This window comes from Pelobates fuscus, chromosome 13 (assembly GCF_036172605.1).
Source record: "Pelobates fuscus isolate aPelFus1 chromosome 13, aPelFus1.pri, whole genome shotgun sequence".
NCBI classification, from domain to species: Eukaryota; Metazoa; Chordata; class Amphibia; order Anura; family Pelobatidae; genus Pelobates; species Pelobates fuscus.
This window is the reverse complement of record NC_086329.1, coordinates 84,331,125-84,354,834: the sequence shown is the minus strand read 5'-3', so window position 1 is coordinate 84,354,834 and position 23,710 is coordinate 84,331,125. Positions and strand designations below refer to the sequence as shown.

Here is a 23,710-nt window from a genome sequence, read left to right as displayed (position 1 = left end):
CAATTTCTTCATAATTCCTGGATTAGAGAATAACCTTCAAAATCATTCTTCCTATATTACTTGTATATAGTTTCTCAATACTCTGTGTGTGTGTTATACAGGTATGTGATACTTGTCAGTTCTACTCCCACCATGCATAAGCAACAAGCATCTAATATGTTGAGTGATGGAATTTTAGGTAGTAAATAGATATTAACAAGCCCCTTAGAAAATTGCTTTGCAGGAGATTGTGAAAAGATATGAAGTTACAGGCACAGTTAACAATGCATACAATGCATTTGAATTCGTCTACTACTATAAAACAAAGTCCCTCGATTGATGAATTTCACACAGCAAAGCCACTCATGCAACTATGTTTATGCTAACACTTGTTTAGAGGCATGGGCTTGTCTCTTGTCATTTTTTCTACGATACCTTTTTTAATTTGTTTACTTCGACCATTATTCTATCTCTCACCATTAATCTAATTTCCTTTTTATTTTTAATGTACCCTTTCTTCTTTCATCTCTTTTTGGTTCGTCCACGTTCATGGATTTTCTCTATCTCCTTATTTCATCTCCCTTCGCTTCATCAGTACATTATCACACACTCTACCCTTTTCGGTCTTCTTGAATAAAACCATCTTCAAACCACCTGCACTTCCTCACTCTCACTGTCTCTCCCAAGGTGTATTTGACGAATGACCGGTCTGTATTAAGCTACCTGTAACGGCCCCTTGCGCACAGCAATTCAGTATCCATTGGGCCTGTCAGTAGGCAGCGCATGTATGTGACATCACATATTTTCACATTGACGATGCTGATGCTGCCTATGTACCATGTACACCATTGCTCAGCACCTTCAGTGTTAGAAGAACCTGGTTCGGAAACCAGAAAGGATGTGACATCACACGTCCAGTATGGGATCCTGTTATTGCTTAGGGATCTTCATCACCAGGAGGGAGAACAAGCTGCAGTGTGAAACTGCTGGTCACTGGCTCCATAAAAAAAAAATCAAGAGTGTCCACTATCTTCGAGGCCACTGAACGTCCACACTTTGAATTGCTTTCTGGACCCTGTGCTGTTGCTACTTGGTTCCCCTTGCTTTCCCAATATAATATAAAGCCAGAGTACAGAGTAAAAGTGCTTGGAAGTGAGCACTATATCTGCTGCTGCTGGGCACACAGAGAAACTGCACTGTAACAAAAAGTATAATTTAATAAAATATGAAATGCTTCTATTGATTTACTTTGAATTTCCTTGACATTCCTACGCAATCATAAATTATCCAAAGAGAAAGGTGGGACTTCATTTTATGGTGGAAGTTGACATTAGAAGGTGACTCTTCTAATGGCAAAGTTTTCTATGGAATGTCTCACAGTATTCTTCATAAGTCTCCCTTCTTGTGCATCGATCCAGCTCACAAAGAACGGGGATGTCCTCTTCAAGGGAGTTTTGCTAAATATGCAGAACTGCTTTAAATTTTAGCCAATATTGAGTGAGATCGTTTAGTCTTTAGTCCTAACCTACAGTATAAGTAGACAATCTTATGTCAGGTCCCATTTCTATATTGTGTAAAGTTAGAGCATATTGGGTCCATTTGATTTTTGTTTTACGAGTGTTTATTGTATTAGCACTTTTCTGTGTATGTTCCTCAGGTATATTGGAACCACAGCCTCATCCATAAAGTGCTCCATTTTAAGAGGAGTATTTATAGTAATTGACATCCATATGATATCCTGCATCATCCATGTGCGCCCAAAACATACAAATACATTGACGCAGGACACTCTGTATACTTATTTTGACGAAGGTGAGACACATTCTAATATAAAGCCACAACGTGCGTCTAAAGTGGAGTGGTGGTCATTGTCTGAAATGGCACATACTGCAGCTAAGCAAGGGTAATCTGATACTGTGGGATAAGATACGATTTAACCTATGTAGAGGATGCACACAAGCTTACTAACAAGCGTTAAAGGGACTCCACTTCCCAAATGCAAGCATATACAGCTTCTTGCCTCAAGCCTGTGCAAGCCCTTCCTCTTCCCAACTCTCCCCTCTTCCCGACCCAGATTTTCTTTGGTTCTCCAAATACAGACTTCCCAATGCAGCTCAATGAAAATTCTTTGCAATGCAGGTTCTCTTAGCAATTACTGCTTCTTGAGTTTAGCTCAACAGAGCCAAGCTACCAGGAAGTAACCTATTTTCTGATTGACAGCCAAAGCAAGTTTATAAAAGTGCCATTTTCATTTGATATCTACAGTTTGTGTAAAATGAAAAAAGGACACGTTCTTAACATGTAAAGGAACACTCCGGTCACAATAACAACTTCATCTAAATTAAGTTGTTATGGCGCCAGGACAACCCCTGGCGTACTCTTACCATAGGGGGTTAAAGGACTGGAGGCAACCGTTGCGGTTTAACCCCAAAGGTTGCCTCCCGAACCAATCTCCAGGTCCCCAAGGCAGCATTTGGCTTTGAGTTACAAGAAGCGAGCTACACTGCTGAGCAGGAGCACCACTGATTGGCTTGAGTGGTCAGCTGAAGCCTTAAGCTAATCAGTAGCTACAATTCATAATAAATAAATAAATAGGGATCTAGCGATTGACTTCGTCTTAGACCATCAGCTAACTGCTCTGGTCAATCAGCAGCGGTTACCAGAAGGTCCCTTTAAAGCACTTGAGCAAGCTGAAGTGCTTTAGCTGTCTGGAGTGTCCCTTTATCAGTAGTTAATTATTCATAGTAGTTTAGTTTTCACTCCCTTTATTCTTCAGGATGTGAGTTAAATTAAAAATAACTGGAATCTTCAGGAACCTAATGTAATGTTTTTTTTTGTTGTTGCTAATTTTAAAACCGCCCCTCTCTGATTTGGACACATGTAACCTTTATGTCGGTTACATGTAATAAACATTTAATGTTTATTACATTAAATGTGTGTATTAAAATTTCTATTACTGGGATTACAGCCCAGCTCATGGAAATGCTCCTGGCCAACCAAAGAGCAAAATAACCCCTGCATATTACTCCCATTTATATTGGGCAGAATGGTGACTCTCTGATCAAATATAATTGCCTGGTCTACGATACACACACCACAATACCACTGCCACACTCAAAGCTCCTGAATAAAAACAATTAAATGTACCGGTACTTCCTCCGATTCATTACAGAAGAATTTATTTATACAGAAACAGAAAAAAAAAAAAAAAAAATCAAACTTGCATGGGATGGGCTGAAAAGCCTGTGTTTTGCTTTTAAACAGGCTTTTCTCGACAGCTAGTTGGGAAAACATAGAAACACAGTGTAAGTGTGAAATGTGTCCAGCTGATCTGTTTTTGCACAAATAAATGTAATTTTTTTTTTTTATTGCTGTTCTGGAAGTAATATTGCATCATTGGTCCCATAGTGTCTGTGTATCGTAGTGGCAAGTTTCTTTCTAGGAATCAGCAGACAATTCCAGCCCACATCAGTGACTTCAGAATGTTTTCATACGCCTACCTCTCCTTCAACCCGTTGTCACTATAATCTATAATGCATTTGAATCAGTCAGTTATGTTCACATTAGTAGCATGCACATCCTTTTTCTCCTAATTGTTTTCACTGTTTTGTGTCAGTATAAGCCCCAATGTTTAGGTAGTTCTCACCATTCTTAGGCCCATTGTTCCCATATCCCGCCATGAGGTCTTTATAACGTTCTCCCACCTTCCTGTACATTGGGGGTCTTCCTCTTTGCGTGGTAAATGTTGCTAAGTGTGCTATGTATCTCTGTGGTAAATATAGGTCTACTAGTCTCTTTTTGGACCCACTGAAAAATAGAAACCTAGAATGTGATGATAAGAACCATCCAGCCCATCCAGTGTGCCCAATTTTCTAAATGCTTTCATTAGTCCCTGGCCTTATCTTATAGTTAGGATAGCCTTATACCTACTCCACGCATGCTTAAACTCCTTTACTGTGTTAACCTCTACCACTTCAACTGGAAGGCTATTCCATGCAACCACTACCCTCTCAGTAAAGTAATATTTCCTGATATTTTTAAACCTTTGCTCCTCTTATTTAAGACTGTCCTCTTGTTGTGGTAGTTTTTCTTCTTTTAAATATAGCCTCCTGCTTTACTATGTTGATTCCTTTTATGTGTTTAACCCCTTAAGGACACATGACATGTGTGACATGTCATGATTCCCTTTTATTCCAGAAGTTTGGTCCTTAAGGGGTTAAAGCGACACTAAAGTCACCAGAACAACTACAGCTTATTGAATTTGTTCTGGTGAGTATAATCATTACCTTCAGGCTATTTGCTGTAAACACTGTCTTTTCAGAGAAAATGCAGTGTTTACATTACAGTCTAGTGATAACTTCACTGGCCACTCCTCAGATGGCTGTTAGAGATCCTTCCTGGGTCATGGCTGCCTAAAATGCATCCAAACATTCAGTATCTCCTCCCTCTGCATGCAGACACTGTGCAGACACATTCATTCATTCATTCAATTCATCTCTATGAGGAGATGCTGATTGGCCAGGGCTGTGTTTGAATCATGCTGGCTCTGCCCCGATCTGCCTCTTTGTCAGTATCAGTCAATCCTATGGAGAAGCACTGTGATTGGATCAGGCTATTACTCCTGATGATGTCAGCAGACTGCTTGTTTTTTGTAGGCAAACAGCATGCAGATCTACAGCTTCAGTCTTGAATACAATAAGATTTTGCTATATTTATGGAGGCATGAGGGGTCCAGGGGGGCTAGATGGTGGTTTTTACACTATGGGGTCAGGAATACATGTTTGTGTTCCTGACCCTATAGTGATCCTTTAACCCCTTAAGGACCAAACTTCTGGAATAAAAGGGAATCATGACATGTCACACGTGTCATGTGTCCTTAAGGGGTTACATATTTCTATCATATCCCCCCTGTCTCGTATCTCCTCCAAACTATACATTTACGATCCTTTAACCTTTCTTTGTAAGTTTTATCCTGCAATCCATGAACCAGTTTAGTAGCCCTTCTCTGAACTCTCTCTAAAGTATCAATGTCCTTCTGGAGATACGGTCTCCAGTACTGCGTACAATACTCCAAATGAGGTCTCACCAGTGTTCTGTACAATGGCATGAGCACTTCCCTCTTTCCACTGCTAATACCTCTCTCTATACAACCAAGCATTCTGCTAGCATTTCCTGCTGCTATATCACATTATCTGCCTACCTTTAAAGGACCACTATAGTGCCAGGAAAACATTTGTTTTCCTGGCACTATAGGGTCTTTAGGTCCCCCCCTACCCTCAGGGCCCCCCTCCTGCCGGGCTCTAGGAGGTGGAAGGGGATAAATTTAACTATTTTTCCAGCACCGGTCGAGGAACTCTCCTCCTCCATATCGCCGTCATCGGCTGAATGCGCATGCGCGGCAGGAGCCGTGCGCGCATTCAGCCAGTCCATAGGAAAGCATTCTCAATGCTTTCCTATGGACGCTGGCATCTTCTCACTGTGAATGAGACAATGAGACAGCCACTAGAGGCTGGATTAACCTTAAAGTAAACATAGAAGTTTCTCTGAAACTGCTATGTTTACAGCAGGCAGGGTTAATCCTAGCTGGACCTGGCACCCAGACCACTTCATTAAGCTGAAGTGGTCTGGGTGCCTATAGTGGTCCTTTAAGTCATCAGAAATAATTACACCTAAATCCCTTTCCTCAGATGTTGAGGTTAGGACTCTATCAAATATTCTGTACTGTGCCCTTGGGTTTTTACGTCCAAGATGCATTATCTTGCACTCATCCACATTAAATGTCAGTTGCGAAAACTGACCATTTTTCTAGTTTACCTAAATCATTTGGCTTATCCCTCCTGGAACATCAACCATGTTACATATCTGTATCATCAGCAAAAAGACATACCTTGCCATCAAGACCTTCTGCAATATCACTAATAAAAATATTAAAGAGAATGGGTCCAAGTACAAATCCCTGAGGTACCCCACTGGTGACAAGCCCATGCTTCGAATGTACTCTATTAATTATAATCCTCTGTTGCTTGTCACTCAGCCACTGCTTTACCCATTCTACAATAATGGTATCCAAACTTAAAGATTGCAGTTTATTGATAAGCCTTCTATGTGCAACAGTGTCAAAAGCCTTACTGAAATATTGGTAAGCAATGTCTACTGCACCACCTTGATCTATAAGATTTAGTTTGGCATGATCTCCCTGAAGTAAACCCATGTTGTCTCTGATCTTGAAATCCATGTGATTTTACATGTTCAACAATCCTATCCTTTAACATGGTTTCCATCACTTTCCCCACTACTGAAGTAAGGTGTAACCATATAACAAGCCAAGTCAGGGAAACCAGAAATCAGAATAGTCAGGAATAGCCGAGGTCAAAATACCAGGAATAACGAAAATAGGACAAGAAAACGCACTCTTGGGAACCAGGAACAGAAACCACGACAGGGCAAAGAACCAAGGAACTTCAGAGATTTAAATATACCACCTTTGACTGTGATCGGTCAGAGGGTGACCTCTGACCCCAGAACTTGCTTGTGCTTTAGCGTCAAACTCACATTCGTGTAACCCTGGGGGGGCGGAGCTATTTATGGCTGCAACTGCATGGTCGGTGCCATTTTTAATCCGGGCAGGCGGCCAGGAGAGCCCGGCGTCTGTTGGCGTGGCCGCACTGGTCGGGTGTGATCGCGGCGAGCCCGGGGGCTGTGACATAAGGCTTACTGGCCTTACTATTAAAGTCACCCATGATGATAACTTCCTCCTTCATTGTCATTTTAGCTATTTCCTCAACTACTAGATTATCTAACTCTTCAATTTGTCCTGGGGGCCTATAAATCACACCTACACAAGTTACTGTGTGATTACCAGATTCTAACGTAACTCAAACTGACTCTATTTTCGCCTCACTAACTTTTATTAGGCTAGATTTGATGCTATCCTTCACATACAGGTCCATCCCTCCCCCTTTCTTGCCTTCCCTATCTTTTCTATATAAAGAGTACCCTGGTATTGCTAAGTCCCAGTCATTTTTCTCATTATACCATGTCTCAGTAACCGCAACTAAATCTACATTATCAGTTGCCATTATTGCCACAAGTTCATGGAACTTATTCCCTAAACTGTAGACATGATTCTAAGCTTATCATGTTTTAACACACTTGCTATATGCACCTTCTGTCCTTGTTTTGGGAGGCAATTGGATTGATGTTTTATCACCCTTTTGCCCCCCCCCCCCCCCCAAATACAAATACGTCTCCTGTCTCTGTGAGCAGTAGCTCAGGGAAGACTTCTCACAAGACCACTATTGTCCAGCTCCACACCTCTTATGATAGAATCCCCCAACAACAACTGCTTTCTATTAGGCCTCACCATAGTCTCAAAGCCTGTCTCCACAACACCACTACACTCGGTGCCTGAGCCTGTCTCCACAACACAACTACACTCGGTGCCTGAGCCTGTCTCCACAACACCACTACACTCGGTGCCTGAGCCTGTCTCCACAACACCACTACACTCGGTGCCTGAGCCTGTCTCCACAACACTACTACACTCGGTGCCTGAGCCTGTCTCCACAACACCACTACACTCGGTGCCTGATCCTGTCTCCACAACACCACTACCCTCGGTGCCTGAGCCTGTCTCCACAACACCACTACACTCGGTGCCTGATCCTGTCTCCACAACACCACTACCCTCGGTGCCTGAGCCTGTCTCCACAATATCACTACACTTGGTGCTTGAGCTTGTCTCCATAACACCACTCCACTCTGTGCCTGAGCCTGTCACTGGTCTTGTTAAATGATTGGGTGCACTTATTCTTTATTTGTCATTTCAATGTTAAAGGATCACTATAGGGTCAGGAACACAAACGTATTACTGACTCAATAGTGCTAAACCCACCATTTAGGTGGCTTTCCCCCTCCTCCCCCTCCTTAGTCCCCCAATAAAAGTTTAAAACTCTCCTTATTTCCAGCGCCGGGCGGGGTCTGCCGGTGCTAGCCCCGTCCCCTTTGTGACATCATCAAAATGGCCAATTTTTTGCCAATCTAATGCTTTGGATTGGCCAAAATCGGCACAGGGGCGGGGGCCAAATGCCATTTTGGACAATCAGGTCCTCCTCATGGAGATGCATTGAATCGCGTCTCCATGCAGAGCGTGGGAACCCTGAACGGTGGGCCTGCCTACTGTGCAACCCTGAACCAGGCAGCCCCTCCAGTGGCCATCTAAGGAGTGGCCACTTGGAGGTGCTCCTAGGGACAATGTAAAAGGCAGTGTTTACATGAAAATGCCTGAAGGGAGCTATTATACTCACCAGAACAACTACATTAAATTGTAGTTGTTCTGGTGACTATAGTGTCCCTTTAATTATTTTGTCAGTCTTTGTCTAGAATTCCTTTTATATTCAATATGTTAGTCTCTAATATTTTTTTATTTGTACTTGGCTGTAGCCTTTACTCTTGGATAATTACTAGTCATGTGTTAGCTTGAGATACTGGTGGCAAAGCTAGCCAGCTCTGCATTGTCCTACTCCACTGGATACAATAGAAGTTCCCTATGCAGGTACCACAGATGCTATCTACCCTTTCAATTCTACCCTTCTAGTCTTGTTGGCTATCAGTCCTTTGAATTCTGCAGTAGTTTTTCTTGTATAGAGGATCTAGGCATGCACCAATAGTTTGTCACTAGTGTTCAGTACTGACTGTGGCAATGGTGGTAGCTGGTCTTTGGTAACATCAGTTGTAGTGCTATAGAATCTCCGCATTACAGGATCTAAACCACTAATTTATGTCTCGTTTGTCCTATTGGCATAGGAGCACAGCCAATGCCCTCAATGTATAAGTCGTCATCACACCAATGCTTAGCAACCACTGCCCATAGACCCAATCTGGATCAAATCCGCAAGTCAGAGCTTGTTACCCAACCTCTTGACCTGGACACCAAAGCTGTTGAGACTGATGGCCACAGAACAATGTGAGGTCCAATGCCGAGACATGGATCTCAATGTTGAATGACAGTCTCCTGCCTGCTCCAATGCTTTCATGGTAGGGGCAATGCGGCAGTCTAAGGTGAGCTGAACAGGCCTAAGACACAAAAGCATGTAGCAAGACATTTTGTGATATTCAGGTATCCAAAGAGGGATTATGTGATATCCAGGATACAAGTGACCCCCAGATAGAGCCAGACTTTGGAAAGCAGTAGAATCTTTTGGTAGTTCCTCACGCCTTTATTTTTACCCAATTAAGGCATTCTTTTGGCAAGGGCTATGTTTAGATATTGCAGAGTCCTGGTACAGGTGCGATCATTGTCATATGCCGTTCCAAACCTTTACTGACGTTCGTGAACCTATTCAGCAGGTGAGGTTGGATATCATTGATTTCTTTTCCAGGCACATTTAAAATACATTCTGATTGAGATAAACTATGCTTGCTGCCTTACGTACTATTTACAGTAACATCTTAAAACATTGAGTTGTTAATTGGCACGTTAACCTAAGTAGACCTCTTAAATACGTTCCTATTAGATCAGTACGACCAGTTTTTTCCCCAAAGTATTTATAAGTGTTGAACCAGAATGCCAGATCTTAAAGGGAAACTATAGTCACCAGATAAACTGTAGCTTAATGTATTTGTTCTGGTGAGTATAGTCAGTCCCTGCAGGCTTTTTGCAGTAAACACTGTCTTTTCACAGAAAATGCAGTGTTTACTCTACAGCCTAGGGATAACTCCAGTAGCCACTCCAATAGATGGCTACTAGAGATGCTTCCTGGGCCAGTAATAAACAGCATGCAGCATTGACCTTCAGTGTTTCCACACTCTGCATGGAGACACTGAACTTTCCTCATGGAGATGCATTGATTCAAAGCAGATCTATGAGGAGATGCTGATTGGCCAGTGTGGCGTTTGGCTCCACCCCCGCTGTGCCTCCTTGGCGGAGATCATCAAAATTGCTGATCTCAGCCAATCCAATGCTTTCCATTGGGAAAGCATTGCGATTGGCTGAGATCATCAGTTCAGATAATGTCAGCCAATGAGACAGATCAGGGGCAGAGTCAGCACCTGAAGACTGAAATAAAGGTAAGATTTTACTATATTAAGGGTGGCTAGATAGTGTTTTTAACACTATAGGGTCAAGAATACATGTTTGTGTTAATTTAACATCTGACAAACAAGCCATGTAAATAATTTAATGGGAAATGATGGGCTTAAATAAGGCAAGCATTCTGGCTGTTTGTGTTCCATGTTATTTTTGCCCTTATAGTGGCTGCTGAAATCCACAGAATTCTCACCATTCTTTCTACTATGTAGGTGTGAGATAGGGAGACCAAAACATTCTTAATGAGTACAAAATGCAGGGTTGCTATATTTATACCTTATGAGAGGAGATAGCTTACTTAGATTTTCTACAAGAGAGCTGCATCCCTGCTCACTACAGGCTGTCATGTCTACCACATTGTAGCTTGTATGATGGGAATATTCTCCCCCTTTCTCAGACAAATCCTGCATGGCCCAATATGCTATTAGCAAAACAGTGAGTCACTACCCTTCCAGTAAGCCTTTTATGAAGTATTGGAGGTAGTGTGTGCTCACCCAGAGATTGGAATTGCACACGTGTGCGAGATTTCTTTTACATATTGTCATACTGTGATAATTACTGCTCTTATATATGGTTTACTTATAGTTAAGTGACTTCTTGTTTAGCTGGAGATTAGTATTTGATCACTCTTGATCCTAGCCACTTTTTATGATGGATACCTTGGTATTAATGGCCAGGGAGAGTTGGCCATTCTTAATTTTTTTTACTTGCACCAGTATATTACTTCATGTAGTATGAAAATGAATCTGATAGGGGATGGCTTTCATATATAGAGCCATAAACTACATTTCTGCTAGTCTGATAAGACATCTACAGCTCGTTATAGGATGAGCAACTGTGACATTAGGGTAAGGCGGTTGACATAATCCAGACGGCTGTGTTGATCATTTAATGCCAGGAGTTATCTAGTGTCAGGTCGGTGTGAAGGTGGTTTGGTATCTAGTCAACTGAGAAATTCTAGACAAAACTGTCCAGAGCCCCCAAAAAGGCACTCTGATAATCCCATTTACATAGTAAGATCTTTCTGTACAAACAAACTCTGCTTGAAATGCTGCACACACTAAAGACCCTAGGCATATGTGACTAAGGTAACCCCCACATCTGTTCTGGGCTACCTAATATTAAATATATGCAAAAATATGGGTAGCATGCCTGCATGGGGAAGCAGGTCTCTCTCCTTTACTTATTCAGCACCACCCTATAGTACTTAATGTGCTTTTACTTTTTTTATTTTCTTTAATTTTTCTATTTAAATCCCCTCCCTTGTCCAACCCTCACCCCCTTTCGAATGCATTCTGAGTTTGTGAGAACGGTCCATCGAATGCTTATTTAATGGTTTATCTGTCGCTGAAATCCAGGCAAGTTTACTATTTGTGAACATTTGTTTTAACGCTATGTAGGGGAATCATTTAGCCAAAAAGGCTTCAATAAAGTAGTGGTTATTTGGTGCCAGTATATAGTATATATCTACGTTCCCTTTAGGACATGCTGAGGAGAGGGTGATAGACACTGCCAAGAACTCTAATAATGAGGCTAGAGGAGATGTTAATGAAGAGTAGGAAGTGGACATATGTAAGTCAACTCGTTCTGTTACATTATATAGCGCCAACATATTCCGCAGCACTTTACATCAGGACAGGAGGTTAAGATGGCCATGCTCAAACATCTGAACATTAACATGCATATCACCAGGTTAGTTGGGGTTATTTCTCTCACTCAATTAAAGGATTACTCCAACCAAACAACAGTATTTTAAGAAAACCTTGTTTCTGGTTAGAGTAACTTTTACTATATGTTCCTCCCCTCCAAACTTACCTCTGTTCCAGCGACGAGGCCAAGTTATCCCAGCAACCCAATCTTCCTCCACTGATGTTATTCCTCTTTGCAGGGCTGAGGGGTGAACATGGGCAGCACAGAAAAGATAAATGAGCACTATAGTGTTAGGAACGCCAACCCTTCGATAGTCCTAGTTTTCTTAGCTTTTTCCAGTGCTAAGGCTCCCTCGGAGGTGCTTACCACTCTGCCTCCCGCAACGTCATAGAGACGCATTGGGGACCTAATGAGCATGCGCAGCAAATGTAGCCCCCAGATTGAAGGTTCCCCATAGGAAAGCCCTGAATCAGTGCTCTCCTGTGGGGACATCAGTTTCTCGTGACCAATTGATACAGACAGCCACTAAAGGTGGAAGTGAATGACATGTATTCCTGACCCTATAGGGTTAAAACCACCATCTTGCCCCCCATGGTCCCTAGTGCCTCCATAAATATAGCAAAATCTTACATGTATTCAAGCTGTAGCTCTGCATGCTGTTTGCCTCAGAAAAACAAGCTGTCTGCTGACATCATCAGAAGTGGTGGCCTGATCCAATCACAATGATTCCCCATAGGATTGGCTGAGACTGACAAAGAGGCAGATCAGGGGCAGAGCCAGCACAATTCAAACTCAGCCCTGGCCAATCAGCATCTCCTCATAGAGATTAATTGAATGAATGAATGAATGAATCTCTATGAGGAAAGTTCAGTGTCTGCATGCAGGGGGAGGAGACACTGAATGTTTGGATGCATTTTAGGCAGCCATGACCCAGGAAGGATCTCTAACAGCTATCTGAGGAGTGGCCAGTGAAGTTATCACTAGGCTGTAATGTAAACACTGCATTTTCTCTGAAAAGACAGTGTTTACAGCAAAAAGCCTGAAGGTAATGATTCTCTTACCAGAACAAATTCAATAAGCTGTAGTTGTTTTGGTGACTATAGTGTCCCTTTAACCCTGCAATGAAAACAATAATTTCCATTTTCTGTACATTGCTGGGTTAAAAGGACAGGGACACTGCATCCAGACCACTTCAGTGAGATGAAGAGGACTGGGTGCCTATAGTGTCCCTTTAATCTCCGCACGTGCTGTGTTTAATAGTGAAACACTGCACACACAGCCTCACTGAGGTGGTCATGGTATTTATGGGGATTGTTTTATGTGTGTTGTATAAACTTAAAAACTGTGCGTGTAATATAGATGTTTAATTGCTACATTATGCTTGTCATACTGTTGCATAGTTTGTTCGTGTTTTAACAGGTGCATGTTTATGCTGTGTGTGTGATGTGTGTTAGCGTTATCCTCTGTTAAAGTATATACAGGTGCAAAATATTTATGGTACAGATGGTAGATGTGTCATCAGAAGAGAGCAGAGTGCTTTAGTATAAAACATTACCTCATTATACTAAGGGCACACCATCATGTATGTTTACGTTCCAGAGAAATGCTACCTCGCTTCTGACTTTGGTTTTGGCCCCTGTATGGCAGCGTGCTTTGCAGGAGAGATTGCTTTTTATTTGGTATTCTTGCCTTTACACCTTCTGGAAAATGGCACTAAGACATTGATTTCCATTTTTACAATGTGTTTGTTTGTGTAAATATTTAGGTATGGTATTTGTAGCCGATGGGTGTAGAGAGAGATTTATTTATTGCTCTGCATTGAGTGCTTCCTTCCTGCGTGCTGTGCTGCTTTACAGTGACACCGAGCTTAGATCCCTTTCTCCCCATTAACCCAACACGCCTGTTCACTTCACACCAATGGGTTAATCACTTCCTATAATGCACTGGTTCCTGGGAATCCTTCCGCACCCCTTTCCCCTCCTTCCCCTCCTTCTCCTCGACTCCCCCTCCCCCCTTGCTACAGATGCAGGGGCTTTAAAGGGTTGGGTTTGACTAGAAACTAGTCCCAACCCTCCTCAGTGTAAACACAGCAGAGAAATCCTCTCCAGGGGCTGGCCACCAAATGTAAGAGGTAAACAAGCTTGACTCCTGCCTGCTGACAGAATGGCGCTGGTGGAAGCAGATTTTGTACAGGTAGCTCTGAGAGTGAGGGGTATGACAGACATGTCGGCCCTGCCGCAGGCGTTGATCAGACTTCTGTTTTCCTTCCTGCTTTTATGTCTTGCCCTGATGCTTTTAAGAAAAGAAGACTGTTGCTAGCGAGCAGAGGCGCACATGCTTGTGTGAGGATGCGGGGAGAGATCTGCATGTCTGTGTGCAGTAATGTGCATTCTCTTGTGTGATGACATCACTTGTGCCCAATTCTCTGCCATCTTACGAAGTGCTTGTGATGCACAGAGCAGCCGTGTATATGCATGCAGTAAATACTGATGGTTACAGTGTGCGTGCACTCTCTGTAGTGAGGCTTATCATCTCGCTGTGCTGTATTAGGCCATCTGATGACATCTGCTGATTTCTGGTTACAGATGACTCTTCTTAGCATAACGGTCAGTTGGAATGGGTTGTCGGATTAATAATATAATGGGAAACCGGAGGGATTGTTCTCTGACAGCCGAGCTGAACTTTTTGTTTTGTGACATCACTGACAGGCTATAATGAGGGTTTGATTCTGTCATATCAGTGACAAGCTATTCTGGATTGGTTCTCTCACATTACTGACAGGCTGCGCAATGGCTGTGCTACTGAGCCACCATTCAACATTAAATGTCTTAATTGTGTGACCCTTTGATTGTTTGGTTTTGTGACATCACTCAGGTGTTCATTCAAAAAAATATTTTATTGTACTGAACTGCAGACTTTAGGTAAAAGTAGCCAAGCTGTGAATTTTGAAATGTTACTTTCAAATTCCTGACCGTTCACATAGTAGTGTAAGCCCTGACAGAATGCACAGAGGATTTGATTCCGTGACATCACTGACAGCCTGAAATGAGGGTTTGGTTCTGTGACATCACTAACAGCTGCACTGATTGACTCTGTGACCTCACTGACAGCTGCACTGTTTGGTTGATTCTGTGACATCACTGACAGCTGCACTGATTGGTTGATTCTGTGACATCACTGACAGCTGCACTGATTGGTTGATTCTGTGACATCACTGACAGCTGCACTGATTGGTTGATTCTGTGACATCACTGACAGCTGCACTGATTGGTTGATTCTGTGACATCACTGACAGCTGCACTGATTGGTTGATTCTGAAGACGTCACTGACAGCCTGGACTCATGGTTTGATTCTATGACATCACTGACAGACTGCACTAAGGGTTCAGTACTGTGACATCACGGATAGAATGCACTGAGGGGTTGGTTCTGTGATATAAGTTAACAGGTCTGGGACATCACAAGCTGCTGGTATTGATGGGTTTGTATTGTGATGTCACTGAAATGCTACATTGAAGGTTTTTGTGACCTCACAGACCGGCTACAAGGAGCCTGGTACTGTGATATGTAGACATATGGAGTGACTGGATACACAGTCTCTGACATTGGTTCTCTGACATTGCTGACAGGCTGTACTGATTTGTTGTGTAAAATAGCAGTGCACTATATGTTTGGTTCACTGATGTCACAGACTGGCTGCACTGGGTATCTAGGTGTGTAGCTTCACTGACATGTAGCAGAGTGTTTCTGTGAAATTGCCAGCATGCGGCACATAGAGCTTGGTTCTGTGAGATCATTGACAGGCTTCTCTGAGGTTTTGGTTCAATTACATCACTAGCAGCTGCATTGAATAGCTGCTTCTGTGACATCACCAACAGGATGTATTCAGGGTTCGGTTCTGTGACATCAGACAGGCTGTTCTGAGAGGTTTGCTCTGTGACATCACTGACTGGCTGCACTGAGTGGTTGGCTCTGTGACATCATTGACAGGCTGCACTGAGTGGTTGGCTCTGTGACATCATTGACAGGCTGCACTGAGTGGTTGGCTCTGTGACATCATTGACAGGCTGCACTGAGTGGTTGGCTCTGTGACATCATTGACAGGCTTCACTGAGTGGTTGGCTCTGTGACATCACTGACAGGCTGCACTGAGTGGTTAGTTCTGTGACATCACTGATGGGCTGCACTAAGTGGTTCTGGGATATCACAGACAGGCTGCCCTGAGTGGTTCTGGGATATCACAGACAGGCTGCCCTGAGTGGTTCTGGGATATCACAGACAGGCTGCCCTGAGTGGTTCTGGGATATCACAGACAGGCTGCCCTGAGTGGTTCTGGGATATCACAGACTGGCTGCCCTGAGTGGTTCTGGGATATCACAGACTGGCTGCCCTGAGTGGTTCTGGGATATCACAGACTGGCTGCCCTGAGTGGTTCTGTGATGTCACTGACAGGCTGCACTGAGTGGCTGGTTCTGTGATGTCACTGACTGGCTGCACTGAGTGGCTGGTTCTGTGATGTCACTGACTGGCTGCACTGAGTGGCTGGTTCTGTGATGTCACTGACTGGCTGCACTGAGTGGCTGGTTCTGTGATGTCACTGACTGGCTGCACTGAGTGGCTGGTTCTGTGATGTCACTGACTGGCTGCACTGAGTGGCTGGTTCTGTGATGTCACTGACTGGCTGCACTGAGTGGCTGGTTCTGTGATGTCACTGACTGGCTGCACTGAGTGGCTGGTTCTGTGATGTCACTGACTGGCTGCACTGAGTGGCTGGTTCTGTGATGTCACTGACTGGCTGCACTGAGTGGCTGGTTCTGTGACATCACTGACAGGCTGTATTGAGTGGCTGGTTCTGTGACATCACTGACAGGCTGTATTGAGTGGCAGCTTCTATGACAAAACATGACTGATTAGTTTTGTGACTTCCCTGACAAGCTGTGCTGAGGGATTGGTCTTGTGAAATCAATGACAGGCTGCTCGGAGGCTTTCAATGTGTGCCGTCCCTGACAGTCTGTCATATGACTTATTGTGTGCAGCAAGAGTTTTGGTTCTGTGGCATCACCGACAGGCTGCTCTATTTCTGCTGATGTCACAGATGGCCGCAGTGACTGTTTTTATGGTTTTACTCAAACACAAAAAGCTTGTAAGTTTGTTTTGTAGCATCACTGACAGCCTATTATGAGGTTCTGGGTCTGTGACATCACAGGTATGTGGCACTGGAAAATTGCCTCTGTGATATTACTTACATTGTGCAGTCATTTTTTTTATTCTGTCAGATCACTGACAGTCTACATTGAAGACTTGTGTGTGTGTGTGTGTGTGTGTGTGACTTCACTGGCAGGCTGCACTGAGAGTTTTGTAATGTGACATCACTGGCAGGCTGCATAAAGGTTCTGATTCTATGACATCACAGGCAGGCTGCACTGAAGATGAAGATCCCAAAAAAAGATAATTTAACAGTTCTGTCCTTTCTCAAAAATGTCCACTGTCTGCTACTAAAATAGTATACTGTGTAGAATTTATATATGCAACATTGGAAACATTCACAAAATCAGTATTTACAAACACATATGATGTTTAAACAGCAATAATTTGGAATTAAATTCATATTTATTTTTGGAAAATAAACAGTGTGCATGTAAGTGTACTTCATCAATCATCTCTAGTTAAAGTTTCACTTTGAAGTCCAGTACTTTTTACATTTATTAATTGGGTGAGATTCTATTCTATAAAACAAAGCTTTTCTACTTCAAGCTTGTCTATAATAAAATAATATTGCAGTGTGTACATGTATGGCTGTTTTAGAGTCAAGTGAAATATTGTTGGTTGATCGGAGTATGTACTTCCAATCAGATTATGTCTTGGGAAAAGGGGAGGGTGTGGCTAAGGAGGGAAAATTATGCTGCTGAAGGCACCAACATACTTTGCAGCATGAGGCCAAATACCTTAACCCCATAAGGACCAAACTTCTGGAATAAAAGGGAATCCTGACATGTCACACATGTCATGTGTCCTTAAGGGGTTAAAGTGACACTATAGTCACCAAAACAATTTTAGCTTAATGCAGCAGTTATGGTATATAGATCATGCCCCTGCAGTCTCACTGCTCATTTCTCTGCCGTTTGGAAGTTAAATCACTTTGCTTATGCAGCTCTAGTCACACCTCCTTGCATGTGACTTACACAGCCTTCCTAAACACTTCCTGTAAGAGTCATCTAATGTTTAGACTTCCTTTATCATACATTCTGTTAAATCTATAATTAATTATCTCCAGCTCTATTAATAGCTTGCTTGGCCCGGCAGGAGCCTCCTGTGTGTGATTAGAGTTCAATTTACAGAGAAGGAGATAAAATCTTTTAATGTAAGCTACTATCTGATTGAAAGTGAAACCTTGTTTTTTTCATTCAGGCTGTGTCAGTCACAGTCAGGGAAGGTGTGGCTAGGGCTGAATAAACAGAAACAAAGTGATTTAACTCCTGCATAGCAGAGAATTGAGCAGTGACACATCAGAGGCATGATCTATACACAAAGACTGCTTTATTAAGCTAAAGTTGTTTTGGTGAGTGTAGTGTCCCTTTAATAAGGTCTGGAGTGTCCCTTTAAGAACATATATTAAATAACTCTCCAACTCTATGGTCTGCTGTAGTGGCTATTGTGCCAGATGCTCCTACATTAAGATGTTAAATGGTTTGACATTTTACCTGGGTCCCACTTGCACTCTTTCAATATTATGCAAAATCCAGTCTTCTTCAGCAGGACAAAACAGATGTGTCTGTAGAGTGCAACATGGCCGCTGCAGGACCCCACTCAATGAACATAGACCTGGTTATAGTGCCAGGATTCTTTGCAAACTGCCTCGTCATTTTGTGTTTAGTATCCCCCATCAATGCCTGTTCTCTTGCTGTCTTATAGACCACATTCTGTAGGAGCTTGGGCATTTGTGCATAAGAGAGCAGCAGGGAAATCCCTGGCTGTGATCCCAATACAATCCTCAAGGCACACCTCCAGTCCATGACATTTCCATTTGCAGCAGGGATACTGACAGAACCTGAACAACTAGTGTGCCTTGAAGAATGGGTTGGGAAATACTGAATTTGAGTACTCTTTGTATCCCCTGGGCCTAGGAGGACTAATTGCCGTTCCAGGATGTTTTCAATATGATTGTTACTGTTGGAACTCTTATGTTCTTTTACAGATGCTTGAGATGTGTTAAAAAGTGTTGATTTGCAGATACATTTTTGTACACAACTAATATATATATACTAGGAATCCTTGGTGAAATCATATGTATACCAGATTCAATCCATACATTCAGTCATATTTAGAAAATCAGCCTTAACCCTTTAAGGACCAAACTTCTGGAATAAAAGGGAATCATGACAAGTCACACGTGTCCTATGTCCTTAAGGGGTTAAAGAAAGTGCTCTCGATGTAAACATCTTCCCCTCACATTAATTGGTACTGATCATTTGAAAATATCTGCACTGACATTTCTGCCATTGTTTTTCCCTAGATGAACATTTTTAATGTGCTCTGAATAATTAAATTGTTTATATAAACATCAGATGGAAATGTAGATACCGAGAGATATCTAGATCTCTGAGGCACGTAAAGTCCCAGTCATGTTTACCAAGACTGGACGAGCTTAGAGTAAAACGTGGGAAGGTAGACACTGTGGGCTTACTAGATATAATTATACAGTTTGGATGTCTGCACCCTAAGCTATGTGAAAATTCTGTGTGCTAATGCATGCAAGCCAAATACACGGAGTCACGCTGGGCTTGTTTTATCAGGTTTATGCTGTAATCTTTTCAATTATATATTTCAAACTTGGGGACGGGAATAACATCAGATATTATGGAATTGCTGATGGAGTTTCCCACCTCATGTTCACTCTTAGACTGTGGATATGTAATTATATGCAAAAGGTCATCTGATTTCAAGCATCTCAGGTTTATCTTCTTTTGATAACTTCTTTTTAAAGTGCAGGTTAATTTGCACCTACCCATATTCTATCATCATCAAAGTAGACTATATAAATGAAGTCCTAGAATAAAGGACTGATGTGCTTCAGTTATAAACAGAGATTGGCCATTTAAAGTTACAGAACACCTGAAGACTGTTTCCATTCTAGGCTACATGAATGGCCACAGGACAACAACTAAAATGATTTGTATACAGGGATAGAGGGATACTACCTTCCAATAAATGTTCAGAAAGAAATTGAGAAAACAGCAGCAGTTGAGGAGTTTCCCGCTATATCCCTTCGCCATTGGTGTACAATTCCTTCCTTGGCTTATTGAAATTCTCTTTAGAATTTGACTGTTATATTGCGCTGTCTCAGGATTATTCACTAACGTGTGAATTGTTGGAAATGTAAGGTCAATTTAGAATTTTATGCTTGTACTTTGAATTTACACTTATATGAATAGCCCTGTAAGTGTATCTCTGTATATAAAATAATGCATATCTACATTTTGTTTTCTTTTCTTAATTTTTTTCTGTAATTGATTATTTTTCTATTTCTATGCTTTCTGTTTTTGCAGAGAGGGTTACAGACTCCCATCTCCTGAACCATAAATGCTTCTCTTGTGGGTAGACCGTTATTGTTTCCTAACTTTTCCTGTGGAGAAGGTTGAGTGTGCGTGTGATGGACCATAGGAATACTGCTATGTTAGGAGTGGGATCTGAAGCTGAAAGGCCTGTGCAATCCTCCGGTGTAGTGACCAGCAAGAGAGAGACCACACAAGAGAGCAGTGGCAAGGAGCTGGAGAAACAGACCACCACACAAGGCAGCTCTAGTGGAGACGCACAGCAGTTCTTGGTCACAGAAACAAATTTTTCAGAGGGCAATTTAAAACTCAAAATTGGCTTTCAAGCCAAAAGGACAAAAAAACCTCCAAAGAACCTGGAGAATTATGTCTGTCGCCCGGCCATAAAGACAAGTATAAAACATACACGTAAAGTTCCAAAGGGTGGGAAGATGCCGGAGGAAAGGAATGAACCCATTGCTTCCAAACAGGTGGGTCAGCATGTCACTTTATAATGTATGAATTGAACATAAAAAGTAAATCCTTGGTTAAAGTCTTTGATGGTTATATAAAAAAGGTGGTTTTTTTTCCTAAGTTTTAGTGGTTTTCCTCCAAGCTGCCAAGACAGAGTCTAAAATATCTATTCTTTTCTGTAATGATGCCTCTTGGTGATGGATGTTTTGATGCTTGCCACACATATAATAAACTGAGTGTTGTAGAATTGTGCTTTGTTTGCTCTTTTATATGTATTCTTACTTCTATTCATAAACACTTGTTAGCAGTTTTCTACAGTGATTACATTAACATAAATGTAGGTTGTAAGACTGTACAATACTTAAAGGGGCACTCAAAGCACTGTAACTACTACACCCCCTTGTAGTGGTTATGGTGCTAGAAGGCTGCGGGCAGAATCCTCCTATTATCCTGTTTTTAAACAAAAACTAATTGAAATAAAACAAGAGTCTCTGAGGAGGCCATCCTTTTATTCACCATTCTAATCTGAATATTCTACGTCCTCATTATCAATGACTATTTTGTTCAGAAATGGACAAAATTGATGTTTCTTAACTTATGGCTGCATTAGCAATTTGGTTAGGGAGTCAAAATGCTGAAAAACAGGTTGACACGGAACCACAGACGGCACCCACAGTGTACCAACACTGTAAGCTCTAAAGCTTGTTGTGGTTATGGTTCTTAGAGTATTCATTTAATTAGACAAACTGGTACCATAGGAAGTAGACTAAAATCTAGCATGTAGTATGCTTTAATGCAAAGTATGGTAATATGTGATCTTATAATCTAAAGGAGATCGTGGAAAGTGAGACAAATGGTATCAGGAATTACTTCACATCTGTAACCATTCAACCTACCAGCAAATATTCCTGGTGGATTGTCTGGCAAGAGCTTCTGCTGCCATTTTCTGATGAGACCTTAAGGTTTCCACAGTTGAACTCATTTTCTCTTATTGGGTTATACACAAAAATGAGAATCGCCTGAAATTCAAAGTGAATTTCAAATGTGAGACCATAGTATAAAACAGGGCTCGACAAATTCCAGGCGCCAGGTCGCCATTGCGACTAGAAATTTTGCTCTAGCGCCTGGGATTTAAAGCCCTTTAGCTAAAGGCAGGATGGGGGAACAATGGAGCCAGCCATTCGCCCTGAGGAGTGTGGATGGCCGGCTCAGCGAGTGTGCAAGCAGCCAACCGGCAGAGCATGCTGGCGGCCGCCCTGGGGAGCATCGCTGTGGTCGGCTGGGGCAGCGTGGGAGGGAGCAGTGATCTTCAAGCAGCTCCCCTCTGCTCCCTTGCGCTGTTTAATGATGCCGGGAGCCGGAATATGACTTCATTCCGGCCCCGGCATCACTACAGGGAGCAGAGAGGAGCCGATTGAAGATCACTGCCCCCTCACACGCAGGATGAGCAAGCAGCTCCACTGGACCCCAGGGAAAGTCCACTCAGCTCTGCCAAAGGTAGGGAGGCTGGGTGGATTCAAATTAAAATGGAAAGTGTGTGTGTGTCTCTCTCTCTCTCTCTCTCTCTCTCTCTGTGTCAGTGTGTGTCTCTCTCTCTCTCTCTTTCTGTCAGTGTGTGTGTGTGTGTGTGTCTCTCTCTCTGTCAGTATGTGTGTGTGTGTCTCTCTCTCTCAGTATGTGTGTGTGTGTGTGTCTCTCTCTCTGTCAGTATGTGTGTCTCTCTCTCAGTATGTGTCTCTCTCTCTCTCTCTCTCTCAGTATGTGTCTCTCTCTCTCTCTCTCTCTCAGTATGTGTCTCTCTCTCTCTCTGTCAGTATGTGTGTGTGTGTCTCTGTCAGTATGTGTGTGTCTCTCTATCAGTATGTGTGTGTCTCTCTATCAGTATGTGTGTGTCTCTCCCTGTCAGTATGTGTGTGTCTCTCCCTGTCAGTATGTGTGTGTCTCTCCCTGTCAGTATGTGTGCGTTTTTTCTCTGTCAGTATGTGTGCGTGTCTCTCTCTCAGTATGTGTGTGTGTCTCTCTCTCAGTATGTGTGCGTGTCTCTCTCTCAGTATGTGTGTGTGTCTCTCTCTGTCAGTATGTGTGCGTGTCTCTCTCTGTCAGTATGTGTGCGTGTCTCTCTGTCAGTATGTGTGCGTGTCTCTCTCTGTCAGTATGTGTGCGTGTCTCTCTCTGTCAGTATGTGTGCGTGTCTCTCTCTGTCAGTATGTGTGCGTGTCTCTCTCTGTCAGTATGTGTGCGTGTCTCTCTCTGTCAGTATGTGTGCGTGTCTCTCTCTGTCAGTATGTGTGCGTGTCTCTCTCTGTCAGTATGTGTGCGTGTCTCTCTCTGTCAGTATGTGTGCGTGTCTCTCTCTGTCAGTATGTGTGCGTGTCTCTCTCTGTCAGTATGTGTGCGTCTCTCTCTCTGTCAGTATGTGTGCGTCTCTCTCTCTGTCAGTATGTGTGCGTCTCTCTCTCTGTCAGTATGTGTGTGTCTCTCTCTCTGTCAGTATGTGTGTCTCTCTCTCTGTCAGTATGTGTGTCTCTCTCTCTGTCAGTATGTGTGTCTCTCTCTCTGTCAGTATGTGTGTCTCTCTCTGTCAGTATGTGTGTCTCTCTCTGTCAGTATGTGTGTCTCTCTCTGTCAGTATGTGTGTCTCTCTCTGTTAGTATGTGTGGGTCTCTCTCTGTCAGTATGTCTGGGTCTCTCTCTGTCAGTATGTGTGTGTCTCTCTTTGTCAGTATGTGTGGGTCTCTCTCTGTCAGTATGTGTGTGTCTCTCTCTGTCAGTATGTGTGTGTCTCTCTGTCAGTGTGTGTCTCTCTCTGTCAGTGTGTGTCTCTCTCTGTCAGTGTGTGTCTCTCTCTGTCAGTGTGTGTCTCTCTCTGTCAGTATGTGTTTGTGTCTCTGTCAGTATGTGTGTGTGTCTCTGTCAGTATGTGTGTGTGTCTCTGTCGGTATGTGTGTGTCTCTCTCTCTGTCAGTGTGTGTGTTTCTCTCTGTCAGTA

At 42.7% G+C, this 23,710-nt stretch overlaps 1 protein-coding gene across 3 annotated transcripts in view; it reads left to right on the top strand.

Moving 5' to 3' along the window:
- Window positions 1–23,710, top strand: part of ASH1L (ASH1 like histone lysine methyltransferase) — a 118,842-nt gene that overhangs the window by 3,765 nt on the left and 91,367 nt on the right. Inside the window, exons 1-2 of one of the 3 annotated variants that reach the window (XM_063439390.1) lie at window positions 13,779–13,847; window positions 20,263–20,738. In XM_063439390.1, the coding sequence (XP_063295460.1) occupies window positions 20,367–20,738 (372 nt within the window). In that variant the 5' untranslated portion in view covers window positions 13,779–13,847; window positions 20,263–20,366. Of the gene's footprint in view, window positions 1–13,778; window positions 13,910–20,262; window positions 20,739–23,710 lie in introns of those variants that run through there. The other 2 variants (XM_063439389.1, XM_063439388.1) reach the window with 2 other exon arrangements.